The sequence below is a fragment of the Pollachius pollachius genome (assembly GCF_949987615.1).
Source record: "Pollachius pollachius genome assembly, chromosome: 15".
NCBI lineage: Eukaryota > Metazoa > Chordata > Actinopteri > Gadiformes > Gadidae > Pollachius > Pollachius pollachius.
This window is the reverse complement of record NC_136948.1, coordinates 14,395,191-14,411,007: the sequence shown is the minus strand read 5'-3', so window position 1 is coordinate 14,411,007 and position 15,817 is coordinate 14,395,191. Positions and strand designations below refer to the sequence as shown.

At 47.9% G+C, this 15,817-nt stretch overlaps 1 protein-coding gene across 1 annotated transcript; it reads right to left on the bottom strand.

Annotated features, from left to right (window-relative positions):
* Nucleotides 1–7,523: 7,523 nt before the first annotated feature.
* LOC307087229 (protein L-Myc-1b-like) lies at nt 7,524–11,060 on the bottom strand. The gene is made up of 3 exons (XM_079752727.1): nt 10,845–11,060; nt 9,529–10,188; nt 7,524–8,957 (listed from the first exon to the last, which is right to left on the bottom strand). Exons 2-3 carry the CDS (start codon nt 10,076–10,078, stop codon nt 8,347–8,349), a joined length of 1,161 nt encoding a protein of 386 aa, XP_079608853.1. The 5' UTR covers nt 10,079–10,188; nt 10,845–11,060; the 3' UTR covers nt 7,524–8,346.
* Nucleotides 11,061–15,817: the final 4,757 nt, after the last annotated feature.

Sequence of the window (15,817 nt, the reverse complement as noted above, 5' to 3'; positions counted from 1 at the left end):
GCAGTGCTTCCCTTATTTCCTGCTGCCAATGAGTCCCATGTAAAAACAGGAAGTCTATGCCGCCCGTGCCTCCCTCTCTCCCTCCCTCCCTCTGCTCTCTTGTTGTCTGTCTCTTGCTCAAGCGCACGCACACACACACACTAACAGGAACACACATAGCGAGGAAGAGGGAGAGACAAGAGCATCGATTATTGCATAAGCTCCATAGCAGCCACAGTGGTGGTGCTGGCCGGTCTACAGAGCTGAGGCCCTGATCTGAAACAGCAGCCACATTCAGATGTGGGCTGAAAAGAGAGACTTGTGACCGGAGGAGGGGGCACACACTCACACACACACACACACTCTCACACACACACACACACACACACACACTCTCACACACACACACACACACACAGTACAAAGACAATGGCATCTGCATACTATACATTCAAGAATGTGAAAGAGCTGATGTGATGTGTGGGGGCTATGTGCGATTCACAGGGAGCGGGCAGAAGCACTTGATGTGTATTGACAGGCAAACATTTGTATGCTTATTCTGATTCACACACACACTGGTAATTAGTTGAAGGACTTAGCCATTGAGTTTGTGTGTGTGTGCTTGTGTGTGGGGGAGTAAGGGCGGGGGGGGGGGGGGTTGTACTGCTAAAGATTTAGAAGTTTACTTAGCAGATGAGTTTTAGGCATCTCCGGAGCAAACGATGACTCTCGGCGAGACGGACAGCTGCTGTTCCATCTCCTCCAGCGTTACATCATCATATCTCCATCACGGAGGATGCATCCTTCCCCCTTGTCTTGTGAAATACATTAGCCATCACAAAGGGACGCTTGATTAATGTACTTCCGCCACGGAGCCGGGCAGAGGAAAGGGAATGCAACCAGCAAGCGGCTTTTCCAAAACACAAGCAGCGATCTGTGTTTGGATAATGGGAGGCTTGTGTGGGACACAGATATGCGGCGGGTTGCTCCAGCCCGGTTACGTCATATGGGAAAGTTGTGTGGGAATGGTGGTCCGGCAGTGCTGTAAAACAGTTGGGTCTGCGGGGGGTGGGCGTCAACATTGTTGTCCCGCTCAGCTGTGAGGGGGAGTGGGGGGGGGAGATCTCTTCAGGAGTGGTAACCCTAACTATGGAGGGGGGAGGGCCAATGCCCCACTGGGTAGCTCGAGGGGTGTGTGGAGAAGGGGGAGGCAGGGTTTAGGTCACTGCGGCGATGGGGGATGGTCGTGTTCAGGGAGGGATTGGAGGGGAGTAGGGCCTCAACGGGAGCAAATTCAAAAGATGCAGCAAGTGTCTCAACTTCAACCGGTGCAACCTTATACTGTGGAGCACGAGCGAAACAATGGAACATCTGCTCGCTGACAAAGCACGGGTTTACTCAGGCGGAGCGCGGTGCGCTGCTCTGGGCAACAGGTTTGGACAGATTCACAGATCAAACAACGCTGGGGCTTTTCAATGCATACGTGCCCTTTGCTCCCTTTATTATCACATGGGGTTTGATGTGCTAAAACACTATGAATTAAGGCCAGCGGTACAGTCACTCTCATGAATCTTGTATTGACGCAAACCGTCTTAACCTTCCTCACCCGTTCTGTGTGTGTGTGTGTGTGTGTGTGTGTGTGTGTGTGTGTGTGTGTTTGCGTGCGTGTGCATGTCGGGTTGCCAGGGTGAGGGCAACACAGCAGCTGTACTGTGGAGGCCCTGTTACCCCCACTTTGTAGTCCAGTATTGCTGCACTTAATGGACCATTACCATGGCTACCATACCCTTTTGGAAATATAAAGTGTAAAAGCGTATTAAAACTAATTTGTTATAGTCTATAAATACAAGCACACCTCTCAGTGTAGCCCTATAGTAGCTTTACCTAAAATATTGGTCTTCATTTTACGTCAATGTATGTCATGTGTATTGCTATTCAGTCCTTTTGCGTTTCTTTTGTTGGGCACTACTTACAAGGAATTTCAAATTGTCATCACGGAATACAAATCAAGGCCCTGACACACCAGACCAAGGTCAAAGAACTAGCCTTGAAGAAGGCTGACCGTAGTGTTGCCTTGCGTCACCGTGGCCAAAAAGTTGCACTCAAACACAACGCAAAGACTACAGCAGACGGCCAACTAGCACGTACGCTCTGCGCCTCTCTCCCTACCAGCAGGTGGCGATAGTCTGTATTTGTCTTTCCAAAAACGGACACCGGGAGACCTCGGACAGCGGTATACAAACATAGAACAAAGCAGCGCTTTTTTGTTTCCCAACAATCTCACTATTGACGGTTTGGTAATAAAACTGCTTCTCACCGAGAATATGGTAAAATAATAAATGATCAAATGAGTGGCAAAAAGACGAACCTTTCCTCACTTCCGTTTCTCTTCTCGCGCATTGATTCGCTTACACTGAACAGCCAAATGCGAATGAATTCTCACCAACGGCCTCTGCCCCCGATTCAACGTGCTGAATCGGCCCGAAAAACCCCGGACAAGCGCCGACTAGTGCCAACAGTGCGAGACCACCGCAGAACCAAGCACCACAGACGCTCACCACAGACGCTGCCTCAAGAAGACGGACCCTTGGACGTGGAGTACCTCCCGGCTGGGAGTCAACCGCTCCAGCCGTCTGTAGGCGCTTAGCATGACTCGCGCGTTCGTTGGACCCGGGTTAGCCCCAGCCCCGCACTGCTCACTGCTCACAGCCGCTAGGAGGGGGGTTTGCCGGGTTCATTCATTGTAATCACCGTCGGTGTGTGTGTGTGTGTGTGTGTGTGTGTGCTGGGCACAGATGGCAGCGGTGTTTACGCTAACGGGATTAGGATTAGCTGCCAGATTAGTCAGGCGAGTCGAAGGGGCCTCCATCAAGGCGAGACGTGGCCGCGTCCTGACACGCAGCGACGCTAACTCCTACCACCCCTACCACCCCGACGACGAGGAGCACGTCTCCGTTGATCCTACTGACCGACTGGTGCGGGGGTGGCGCCCGGGGATGACCGAGGGCCGCTCAGCGGAGGCCAACAGACCACAGCAAACGTCATGAAACGCTGACCTTCTCTGTCCTCAGTGAGGCCCATGTGTTGTTGTGCAGCGATGCCCTATGCGTCTTTACTCTGTCGGGCTGTGGAGGGCCAGCAGTCTGCTGTAGCCATATGCAGACAGAGAGTACAGTGCGTTCCGACTGAATCATTGATGTTATGTAACACCGGCCTGACAACGGGGGGGGGGGGATTCAGGCGGGAGCGGGAATGATCTAAGCGGAGCAACCTACATCAGGGAATGGCAGAGATAAGCACCTGAGGGAAGAGCAAAAGACACTGGAACATTTATAAGGTGCCGGAGGAGGGGGGGGCGGGTGGAGATTGTAAAAGAAGGAACTAGGAATCGATAATAGAGATTATTATAGAGCGATAATAGGAAGGGGAGTAAGAGAGTGAGAGGTCACCAAGCAGAATAAGTCATCTGGTCCACACTTGCATGACTTGCATGTTCATGATGTGGCCACAGTGCCACTACCCATTGGTTTGTGTGTGTGAGTGTGTGTGAAAGACTACAAGCATTGTACTGTCTATGACTAGAGCCTCATTAAGGTCAGATAGACACTAGCTGAGTCCACACCTCAGCCGAAACGTAGGCCGGTGGTCAGGGAGATGGAGCACCGCAATCAGGGAATGTTTCCATATGTGTGTGTGTGTGTGTGTATTTTTGTGTGTGTGTGTGTGTGTGTGTGTGTGTAAGTGTGTTGGGTGTGTGTGAATGCTTGCTGGTTGTTACTCCTTTTGCTGACTGTCAGCCACTTGACAGTTGCATTATGGAACGGAGGTTTGTTAAAATAAGTGAGAGTCAGAAGCCGATGAGAAACCACCCCGCATTCCTTCTGCAGCTCCGACAGTTACATAACACGCCTAAACTTATACGGCAGCAGTCAATGCAGTGCTGCAGGTTTTCAGTACGAATCGCCGGTTCATTGTGTACAAACAGTATTGAATGATTGATTATTTTTAGGTTTTGCATCATTGGACTTCCTTACATCAAGACCGATTGAACAGTTACACACAGAAAAGACAGGCCCTCGGTGTAACCTTTGGTGCTTATCGCGCACGACAGACGTTAACTGTGTAAAAGACGGAGACGGGAGTGGGACTCCAGCGTGGAGGAATGCCGTCTCTAGGAGAACTAGAAGTGTATCTTAGCACTTTGGTACAGTGTGTACTTTTAACACCACTGCAGCACTAGCTACCAGCTCAAATGGCTTTAGAGAAATTGCTCAACCTCTCTCGAGCCAATGTTTGTTCAGCATTAGGATAGGACAATGATGATCGCAGTGACAGCCAGGAATTGTCCAATTGCGAAAGTACAACGTACATTTTCAAGAACAAGGATGCACTTGTTTTTTCATACACTAGGTTGCTCAAGAGGAATGAGTTATGGGGCAATTACAATATTGCAGTTCATTACACTGAGGCTGAAGTGTTTTGAACTGAACACGCACACGCACACACACACACACACACACACCAATCTTATAGGTAGTTGAAAGACAAAGAAGCATAATAGTAATGGCTGGGTCAGTTGAGGCTTTTTGGTCGGTTCATATGTTTACATCATGCATGAACTGTCATCAAGGAATGTAGCTCCTGTATTTGCTCAAGGGCAATCTCATTCGTTTAACAGGTCACATACATGCACACTCTGTACAAACTGATCCTTGAGTGAACTTGGACATGAATTTGGTTATCTGTGAAATAGAATGACATTCTCCCCACCAACTTGAATCTTTCCTATTAGTGCTTCATTGGGATTGTTATGTTTTTCAAACAGCGTCTCATGAAAAATACACAGACAGACCATAGACAGACAAAGGCAGCAGGTTTCCTATCATCTTGTGAATTCATTGAGCTCTGATCTACCAAGCATGGAGTGTCAAAGTGAATGGATCAAACCGTTGGCTCAGCTCATTCGCTCCACCGCGCCGCACTTATTGTCTATCGTGTCACACAGAGGTAATAAGGAAGACAAATAATCGCTGGCGGCCGATCAATGCTGCAACTGCGGACAAAAACTAGCGTGTGAACAAGTGAGAGGAAAATGAATGAATCAAAGAGCGGGAAGGGGAGGGGGGGGGAGATAGGGGGAGAGAGAGAGAGGGAGAGAGGGGGAGTGAGAGTGATAAAGGCAGGGAGAAGAGAGATATGCAGGGAGACGGAGAAACGGTTAGCGGGTACAACACAAACCAGCCGAGTAATCGATCCGCCACAGTCCCACCCTGATCACACACTTAGGCTTAGCCCGGCCGTAAAGCCATCATACACTCTCTCAGGCATGGGAACATACAGCGGAGGCCGCGGGCCTCTCATGGTCCGCGGCCATGACAAAGAAAAAAAACATGGAAAATGAACGGGGCCCCGCAGATGTGAGTGAATGAAACACTTTTCTTCTTTTGTAGTGTTGCACAGAGCAGACAGCAGCCACCCACAGGCTGCACATGTGTGTAAGATTGATCCCACGTGTGTGGTGGAGTGGGGCCCTGCGTAGGCGCTGCGTGGGCCCCTGGAGAAGAAAAATCAGGTCGGACGAGTCGGAGGAGTTCAACCGTCAGCCTGCCGTAAAAAACACCGGCACACCTCGCGAGCACAAAGGGATCCCCTTACATCACGCTTCCTTGAGGAAGAGATCCCATGTTCTTTCTCTTTTTCAGGGGGTGTTAGAGGAAACTTGAGTAAACCAGTAGTTAACCCCTGGTGCACTTGGCATGGATGAGTCAGAGGAACAAAGCCGATCCACACACATTGGTGAATTGCAAACCGATCCTCATTGGATTGTGAGTCATTATATCATTATATATAGAGATTATATGTGGAAACACATATAATCACAATAAACGAAAGGCATCTTGAGACCTTTTCAGAAAGCACTGCATTCCTACAAGACACCTAGAACGTCCTCTCCACCATTCTTGGAGAGCTCACACGGAAGTTGTGTAATGCTGAAAATATCTGGTTGGGTGAGAGCAAAGGAAACCGAGCAGGCATTTGCTATCTGATCCGCGGGGGGAGGACTAATATCTGATAAGCAGGGCCGCTCTCACTTCCTAGATCTGCATAGGGGCAGCTGGATAAGCCAAGCACCTGCCCCGATCACAAAGTCGTCGCTCTTATCTCCTCCTTTTACTGGCACCTCAACTGCCATACACAGACAAACGTTGTAGTCGGTCCTGTACTATCTAGGTCAGGCCTGTAATACCTGACGTGGAGAATAAAACGCTGTTACAGAATGTTCTCCTGGGCCTTGAGACCTAGACATGCAGTGGATGCTTTGGTTAACAGTAGCGGTGCAGGTGTCCCCTTGCACACGACAGGCATTGTGCGGCTGCTATATTGAACGGGGGGGGGTGACACGTGTTAAATGCGGGTGTCTGGTGCGATGTGTGTGCCACGTATCCTCCTGAGATCAAAAAGTATACATCCAAAGGGAATTTCACAGGCGGGAAGGATGTCCTGAGGGGTAGAATTGTCCCCAGTCGTGGCGGAAAATAAAAGTACGACACCACGGCCATGCCAGTCACAACAAAGGGTGGTAAGGTGTGAGACAGTTTGTGGTTCAGGGTGTGTCTGGCAATTCTATCTGGCTGTTTTTGAATAAAATGGGTCTTTGTGTTGATTGTTCCAACAGCCGTGGATCGAGTCGGATGAGGCCTGGATTCTGGAGGCATCTGCGAGGGATCGCCTCAGCAGGTAAGCAAGCGGTTCAAGTTCAATTTGCGTCGAAGCACTCTAGTAACAGAACCGTAAGTATCAGCTCCACGCCCACAAGAGGAGCTTTCTAGACCACTTTTGTATCGTTGAAAACAAGTTCCTCAGTGAAACTCAAATGCAGAACAGATAATCGAGTTACCTGCATCCAGCTCTGCGGGCTAACTTTACCATAACAGTGCTATATCTCACTGTTGTACATTCACAGATGTGGCCGTGTCAATGAATGCCCTCGCGGTCATTAGGTTGGGTGATTTTTTAAAGATCACTCAAATGTTTAATATTTTTCAACTCGATCAATAAATATGTCATTTGTAATTCTATATATAACAAAGTGAGTAGCTCTGACATCTTCACAACTCCCTGCTTCTATTTTAAAACCACTTTGGCAGAGTTAAACCGTATAACTCACGATGGTAGACGCATCCAATGGCACTTAAGTGACCCCAGTCCTTCCCGTTACCAAGGGACTGTTCTAAAGATGCCTCGCCCCGTGTGCGTGTCAGTGTAACCTAGTTCAAGGAACATCAGGTACCCAAGCATGCTGCCGCAGCAGCTGCAGATGGGAGGATCCTCTTGAGGTACCGCGCGTACACTTCAAGGGCACAACTCAAGGTCGGGCTCACTCTTATCCTGGGCTCATTTTACATACGGCCCGCTGGAGCGAGACAAGCTTTAAATACAACTCGTCATGTGAATTGAAAGCCTGTACGGCTCACACATACAAACAGACCTGAAGAGTGTAATACTCCAACACACAATAGAAAGATGAATACAAAATATTATATGCAAATGTATCAAAATTTAATGCAACATGAGCTGGCGATATGAGTATGCGTCGAAATCAAACAGGAGAAAAAGCATTCGGAATTTCACAAAGTGACTTGTGAGTAAAGTACAGTAGTGCCACTTAATTCTTTTTGCCCGTTTTTACATTTTCTTAACAAAATAGAAGCTCTACGATGCCAGTGGGCATGGTATATAGGGAACAAAGTTCATTTACAAGTTTTGATTTTGCCTCCTTCCCAGGGAGTAATGAACTAATTACAGACAAACGTGAGTACAAAAAAAAAAAAGATATTTGAACAATTAACTAAATCAGAGGACGACCCGTTCATGTACATGACGATGGCTTTTACACTTAACTCCAATCCAAGTGTGCAATAAGAAATGCAGAGTCATTTCATCGAGGAAAATTAAGTTTGGACACACACAGACACTGTAGGGTACATAGATATTCACACCAGCGCACAGGTGAATTATGAAGATATTTTCTTTTCAAAATAGGCTCTTTGAGCAACTATACAGAGCATACCGGGAACAAACATTGGTCATAGCTATATATCCATTACCACACACACACACACACACACACACACACACACACACACACACACACACACACACACACACACACACACACACACACACACACACACACACACACACACACACACACCTTTTAAGAGGCCCACAGAGATTCGCAGAGGCAATTTGTCAAACTTAAGTCCAACGCTTTGTACACAAGGCAAGTAGTCATAGGATCCCCCCCCCCCCCAAAGTATCAAACAAACACTAAAGTCCTTGGCTCCTCTCGGTCCTCTTTGGGCCTCACGTGCGCCGCAGGTCCACCAGCCTGCGGAGCAGCTGCTGCTGCCGCCCCCTCAGCCTCTTCTTCTCCTGGGCCTGCTGCTTGTCGCGCTGGTGCAGCTGGTCCAGGTACTCCGTGGCCTGGGTCAGGATGGCCACCTTGGGGGTCTTGGCGGACTCCACCAGGCCCGGGACCTCGTCGCGCAGCGCCATGAAGCGCGAGCGCAGGTCGTTGCGCCGCTTGCGCTCCAGGAAGTTGTGGTTCCGCCGGCGGTCCACGTCCTCGTTGTCCGAGCTGCCGGGCGTGTCCGAGGAGGAGCCGGCCGGGGACGCGGAGGACGACTCCATGCAGCTGCGCTTCCTTTGGGGCTCTTCGTCGTCCTCTTCCTCGCCGTGCCTCTCGTCGTCGTCGTCGTCATCCTCGTCATCCTCCTCGTCGTCGTCGTCGTCGTCGTCACTGTCCGGGGAGGGCGCGGCGTAGTTGTGTTGCTGCTGGTGGACGGACAGGTGAAAGCGGGCGGGACAGGGGTCTGCGCGGACCGTGAGGGTCTCGGGTTTTTGCGTCCTCGCTACACGCCCGCGGTTCTGCTTGCTCTCCACGGTGACGACGTCGATCTCCTCCTCGTCATCGTCTGTGAGGCAATCACGGGTAAAATGGTTAGGTCTTCATGTTCACAATATTAAACATTTCAAACGGTAAAGTGGCGTTGGGGCGCCAGTTGCCACTGGCGAAATAATCTGAAGATTGCCAGCAGCAACCCTTGACATTCTTCGCTAAAGGAAAAATGTTAATGGTTCAACTGCTTCTCAGTGGAATAACAATCAAGATATGCGTATAGGGCCATTGACACCCATGCTAATTCAGAAATAAAGGACGTAGATATGTGGTCAGGTAGAATGGCCAATCCTCAACAATTAACATAAGATTAACCTATTTTATGTAAATTGGCATGTGCTAATTTGGTCTTCAGGAGTTTCTCCTAGAGAGCAATAAATCCCCAAGAACACCCATCACCCCGCCCTTCTTCTACCGCACTATCATTCTAATAATAACACATCAAGCATAACTGCGATACGGGCGCAGTGTTTAACACCGGGGTATATATGCTGGTGTGTGCAGTGTCCACATCTATTTTACTTTAGCTATGTTCTGTGTCCTATATACTAGATGGGTACATGCAATATTCAAGAATTGGTTCTTACCCGAGGAATCCGTCCGAGACTCTGAGCCCGACGAGGCCGGTTTCCTAAAGCTGTTTGTTGGGATTGTGAGAACCGCCGCGGGGTCAACACAGTCTGTCGCCAAGGCAGTGGCCAGTGACGCATCAGGTGAGGCGCACTGCGCTTTAGTGGCCCTCCCCGTGATCTGGGGCGCGGGGAGTAGTCCTCGATTCTGGATGGCCGACAGACGGTCGTTATTGACCTTCTCCAGCTGGCCCCTTGCAGAGAAGCTACTCCACATGCAGTCCTGGATAATGATGGAGCTGAGGTTGCCAAAGAGCTCCTCCGTGTCGGGGATGAACTGTCCCTCGTACTCGTCGTCCTGGCCCAGGAACTTGGAAAGCCAGCTGAGTTTGTCGCCCGGGGAAACGAGCATGGCCGCACCGCCGAGCGTCCGGGTGGGCGACATGGGAGGGGTGGGCAGCAGCTCGAACTTTTTCCATATATCCTCGCTGGGAGCGGTGGACTTGTAAAAGTCTTCCTTGGTGTCGAAATCTTCGAAAAAATACGGTTGATAACAGTCGAACTCCATCTTTTCCCAAAAGTCCTTAAGAGTTTGCAGAGGCTACCACCTGGCGTCAACTCCTGTATCCCGATGGGCGACGATACTACAAGTAGTTTGCATTCAAGACCGCACACCACCTGCATGACAAAACAGCCGTAATCAGCGTCAACAGACCTGCGCATTCACTTTTAAGGGGAAGATTTGGGCTCCTATGTAGAAAGCGCCATGCAACCCCATCCAGAGCCCCGTCTCCTACTAGCCCACGTTCTCCAAATAGGACTGTGTTAATAATTGATTGCATGTTGCGGATGACCGCTCTCTGCAGCAAGGCAACCACCATCAAGGCAGATGGTGAGCACGTCGTACAGCACTGCAACACAATAGTAGGCTACTAATGGTAGCGAATTCGGAGCGTTTCTCTACCATTTATTCTATTATTGTTTATCGCTTACAGTAGGCCTACTATATGACCTGCTGATCATCTACCTTGATGGTTTAAATGCGCTAAGTGATCTTTAAATCCCCTTTGAAATGTGTGAATGCTCTTTGTAATGTTTAAATGCCCTTTGTACAGGCGGCTCCGCGCTGACATGGGAACCGGGGATATCGGGTCATGCTTTGTTACACACGCTTTCCCAAACAACAGACTTCCGACGCAAATTAGCCCCCAAAGACGACTTTTTAAACCAGGAGTATTTCCCAGATACCCGGAGTGCACTTCTACACTTCCTCGGTATAAACTTTGTAGTGCTGTAATTAGTTAAAACCGTTAAAAACAGGAAGCGCTACTCACCCTAGTAGGATATCCACAAACCACAATGCGTAATTGAGGAGATGGAAAATTCCTCCAGGAAAGGCAAACTCCACAGTTAGGGATCCGGAAAACACCCGGTGCCGAACGGCGACTTAGCTCTGGGTGTGAGGGCGGAACGATTTAAAACCACTTATTTATTCACACGCTTTCCAGCCTGCAACTCTGTCGGTCATATGGAGCCACACAGTGCGTTTTTCGCGCCACTGATATATCCTGTTATATGATGATAAAACTGAGGGAGGAGCCTCGAAAATATCTGCAGCGGTTGATCCGGGTAAGCCTGGTCATTTACATAAAAGGCGGGGGATGTATACAGTCCTGCCCAGCCTTTTAAAGTCATTGAGGGCTCTTTTCTCTCTACTAGAATGACTGGGGTTTGAGCAGAAAATAAAACGCGACCAAAATAGTCGGGTGGAAATCCGTGATGACAATTATATTACACCTTGGTTTCCCCAAATCACCATGTCTGCAAGCCAGAATTTGTTTAGAATTAATTTTACTGAATGAATGAATTCATACATGAATTCATAAAAAATGAATTGTTTTTTGCCTCATTTATTTTTTATGACAGTCAAATATGCATATTTTATAAATGACTGAACACTAACATAAACCACAGTGGTCTGTGTTGTAATGAACCCTGAAAGACAGATCAGTGTGAATAAGAGATGATAAGATCGCTCCACAAGACACCCAGTGACGGCCAGGAGTTCGGTTCTCCACATCTGCTGGTCTATGGACATACAAGTAAAACGGTGTGTAGTCCATTCTTCTTTGTCTCCTTAACGTGACAAGGCCTCATTGTGCTGCAGGAGTGTGTACCCAGCAGGGATCCCCCTAACGAAATTATATAATTTTACGGACATCTTTATTGGGTCCAAGCACTTCTGGATATAAAACAGCTTGAGGTAAAGGCATCCTTGACCTTTGTAAAGGTCCACCTCCAGGCAGACATGGTTTAAACATGCACACGCTGCGGCCATATTGCACCAGGCAATGATTAAGTGGAGGTGTAAACTAATTTGATACCGCATTGTCTGGTGTGGACAGGCGGCCGGGCCAGGATGCGGGTCAGAGGTCAAAGTTCGCCAACGACTCCTAGAAGAGGCAAGGGCAGACAGAGACGAAGAGCCCCCCCCCCTGCCCTAACCCCCGAAGCACATCGATCAGTGTAGCCCTTCTGGAAGCTTCTCAGGGACGCAGAGCGAGAGCGACGAGCTGATTAGTGATAAACAGCTGTTGTTGCCGATGGCGTCTGAGGTCGAACACACCTCTGGCCCGTGGCATCATCATCCCTGTCTGACTGTGGTGCTTCTTACTGGAGAGAGCTCATTGTTCTATTTCAGCCTTTGTTCTTGTTGTTTGGACTCCATTGTTTTATTTTGTACTGTGTTTTTTGTAGTTGGTCTAATATAGTTTTTTTTTCGGCCTGTGTTTTTGTATTTGGGCCTATATCGGTTTATTTTGGCCTTTGTTTTTGTTGTTTTGAGGGCATTCTTATTATGTCTAGAAGGCTTTAACCATCAAGCTGTCCCACTGAGTCAGGTGTCAGCCCTGAATCTGAAGTGCACCTTCATGCATACCTGATCTAAACTATAATTTGGTTTTAAATGGATTTAACTTTTTTCATTTCATTTCATTATAGTTCCTGGAGCAGGAGTAAGAAGGTCTATACATACACTGATGTCGGCTGCCTTGGATGACGGCGTAGAACTGAAAATGATTCATCTGTTCAATGGGAGGTTGTTTAATGGGACAAAGCAGTGCCTACACCGGCCACCTTGCACGGTTTACCAACCACAACAGGCCACCCTGCAATCTGCCACGTTCACAAATGCCTCCATCCTGACCAGTAGGAACAAAAAAGGCCCCATAAAATTCAGATGAGGGCCTTCAGGAGGACTGAAAACTCTGAACCTCTCCCATCGGGAGTATCATTGTTGTGGTAACAATGCTTTTACACCAACAATAGCCTGCTCCCCAAGTCATCTCCATCTTAAATTCAAGTACCCTGCTTTGTCTGCCATTGTCAGAGTAGCATATGAGTGAGATGGGAGAAAGACATCGGTAAAACGGGGGATGGGGGGGTAGGAGGTATTAACAGGGGCACTCATGCAGCGGACATTAACATCCTACTCAGTCACCCTGGGGAATCTGTGACTGGAGGAATTTGTGTGTGTGACTGTGTGTGTGTGAGTGTGTAAGGGGGGGGGGGCAATACTTTGACTTGGAGGTACTGAGTGGAATCATCCTCACGGTTGATTGCAGTGGTCAGCCAACACTCCTATCCCACACGGCCTCTGTGACACAGGGGTCATCGATCCCCTGACCTCTGCCCATTTCTCCAACCAGTCTGGACATTTTTTATTTCTTTACGAGGCACATTTCAAAAGGCATGGTGCTCATATGCTACGATGAGGGAAGTGCGGAGGACAGAGAAAGGGAAGGGAATACAACTCATTGAAAACCTTAATGGCTCCCCAGGGATGGTCAACAGCATATGTGACACGCCCTCAGAAGGCCTGACCATTGTAGGCAGCAGGTTGCAAACATTTCGCAGTGACAAACAGCGTTCGTGTTTATCAATGTTGCACCTTTGAGTTTTTGTCATGCCGATTTCTGCGGTTAGTGTTGATATTAGTACAGAAGGTAATTTTATAATTACCTTTTGTACACAAAGCTTTTACTTTTACCACATTAACTTCTGCACTGTGTGTGTGTGTGTGTGTGTGTGTATGTGTGTGTGTGTGTGGGTTGAACATGTGATGAAAGAACAGTTTAGTTAAAACATTTAAGTGGTAAACCCGAAATAGTACATCTTCTTACCACACTGCAGCAGATATTGTTTCTGAACGAGGCTGCCACCTGGTGTCCGATTGGTGAACAGCTGTGTGCGTATGAAAGCGATGGAAAGAAGTAATAACTACAACAACGAAAATGCAAGAGCAGCCCCAATCAAACAGACCAACAATGTGACAAGCAACCATAGTCTTATGTTCATCCTGCAAGTTTGATACTGGTGCACGTAACACCAGAATGCCCAGGAACGCAAACTATTGGGTAAAATAGGTCAACAAAGCAATTCAACAGAGCAAATATCATGTTGATTAATTCCAAACTGAAAGTGTGGTGGCCCTTTTGGAAAGAAAAACAGGAGAGTTCTTCCAGGCTGCCGCTCCTCAGACCCCATATTCTCTTGAACCTCATGTGTGGGCCTAGGCCAACTCAGGACCCATTACCGTACAGGCCGCCTTCCTGATGAGCCCCCCCAGCCAGTGGCCCAGGCAGCTGCACCATCTAAACACCACCTACACACCGTCTACACACCGTCTACACATTACACACCGTCTACACACCGTCTATACACCATCTACACACCGTCTACACACCGTCTATACACCATCTACACACCGTCTACACACCGTCTACACACCGTCTACACACCGTCTACACACCGTCTACACACGTCTACACACCGTCTACACACCATCTACACACCGTCTATACACCACCTACACACCGTCTACACACCGTCTATACACCGTCTATACACCATCTACACACCGTCTACACACCGTCTACACACCATCTACACACCATCTACACACCGTCTACACACCGTCTACACACCATCTACACACCGTCTACACACCGTCTACACACTGTCTACACACCGTCTACACACCGTCTACACACCGTCTACACACGTCTACACACCGTCTACACACCATCTATACACCGTCTACACACCGTCTATACACCATCTACACACCGTCTACACACCATCTACACACCGTCTACACACCGTCTACACACCATCTACACACCGTCTACACACCGTCTCTCGTACAGCCTTGTAAAGTACAATGATGGGTTGGGGCTTTAGAGTTAGAACCTGAACTCTCTAGTGTTCACCACGAGAAAATGAATCACAATCTACAAGAGGTAAGAAGGTTGCCAGGCTTACTAAAAAAGTATGTATTTTATACTAACAATAGTCTTGTTTTGGAAAAGAAATGAAGAATCGTAAGCTTATTTCATAAGACTATCGATTTGATGGGGCTTGTGTGTCGGACGCTCGTCCAACAAAAAGCCAGGTATTACTAACTTAATGCCCTCTCAATGAACTCTTCCTGTGTGGTTAATATAGGCAGCACGCAAAGAGGTCCAACTTAGGTCTTCTTGTTAATTGGTAGCAGGTTGAGCTTGAACTAGGTAACCTTTTGGCACCCCCTTCTGGACAGTGGACAAAAATGTGCACACAACGTTCTGTATCTAAAACCAATGAATAAACTATTGTAATCACTGACGTGACACGACTCTTCTGTTGTGTTGGCAACGTAAAGTTTTAGGCCTGTGTCAATGCTTTTTTTTGTCAAATCTGAATGTTTGTTCCTCCATTGGTTCTTTTTTATTTGCCCAAGGCTACAAGGTTGTATGTCTTTCTTTCAGACATTCTAAAAGGTCAATCAAAAGCCAAAGACCCAGGGATTTGTGTTCTCCAACCACTCATCTAACCACCTCAATAATAGCTGGTGTCTACCCAATAGTTAGGACCTCAACTGGGAGAGGCAGACCATTAGTTCCTATTGGGACAGCGGGAGCGGATGGATCAGATGGATTAATTTTAACTGTGTAGGCCAATATTTGTTTACGTCACTGAGCAGGGGGGGGAGTGTCTGTTTTTGCCACACCATGTATAATTGACATTTGCATTCCAGTGGAGATCGAGTTATGTCCAGGTGCATTTTTATATTTTTGCATATTCTAAGCTTGCTCTGAATTGTAAACTACCCTACACACATGCCGACATGTGACAACTTGTGTCACATAAGTAAAGCCACATAACGCAATTTTTGTGGCTTTGTCGTTTTCGTTTTATGTTGTATTATATTTAAACAAAAGGAAAAATCTTGTTTTTTATATACGTCAAGTGTAATTTAAAATAATAA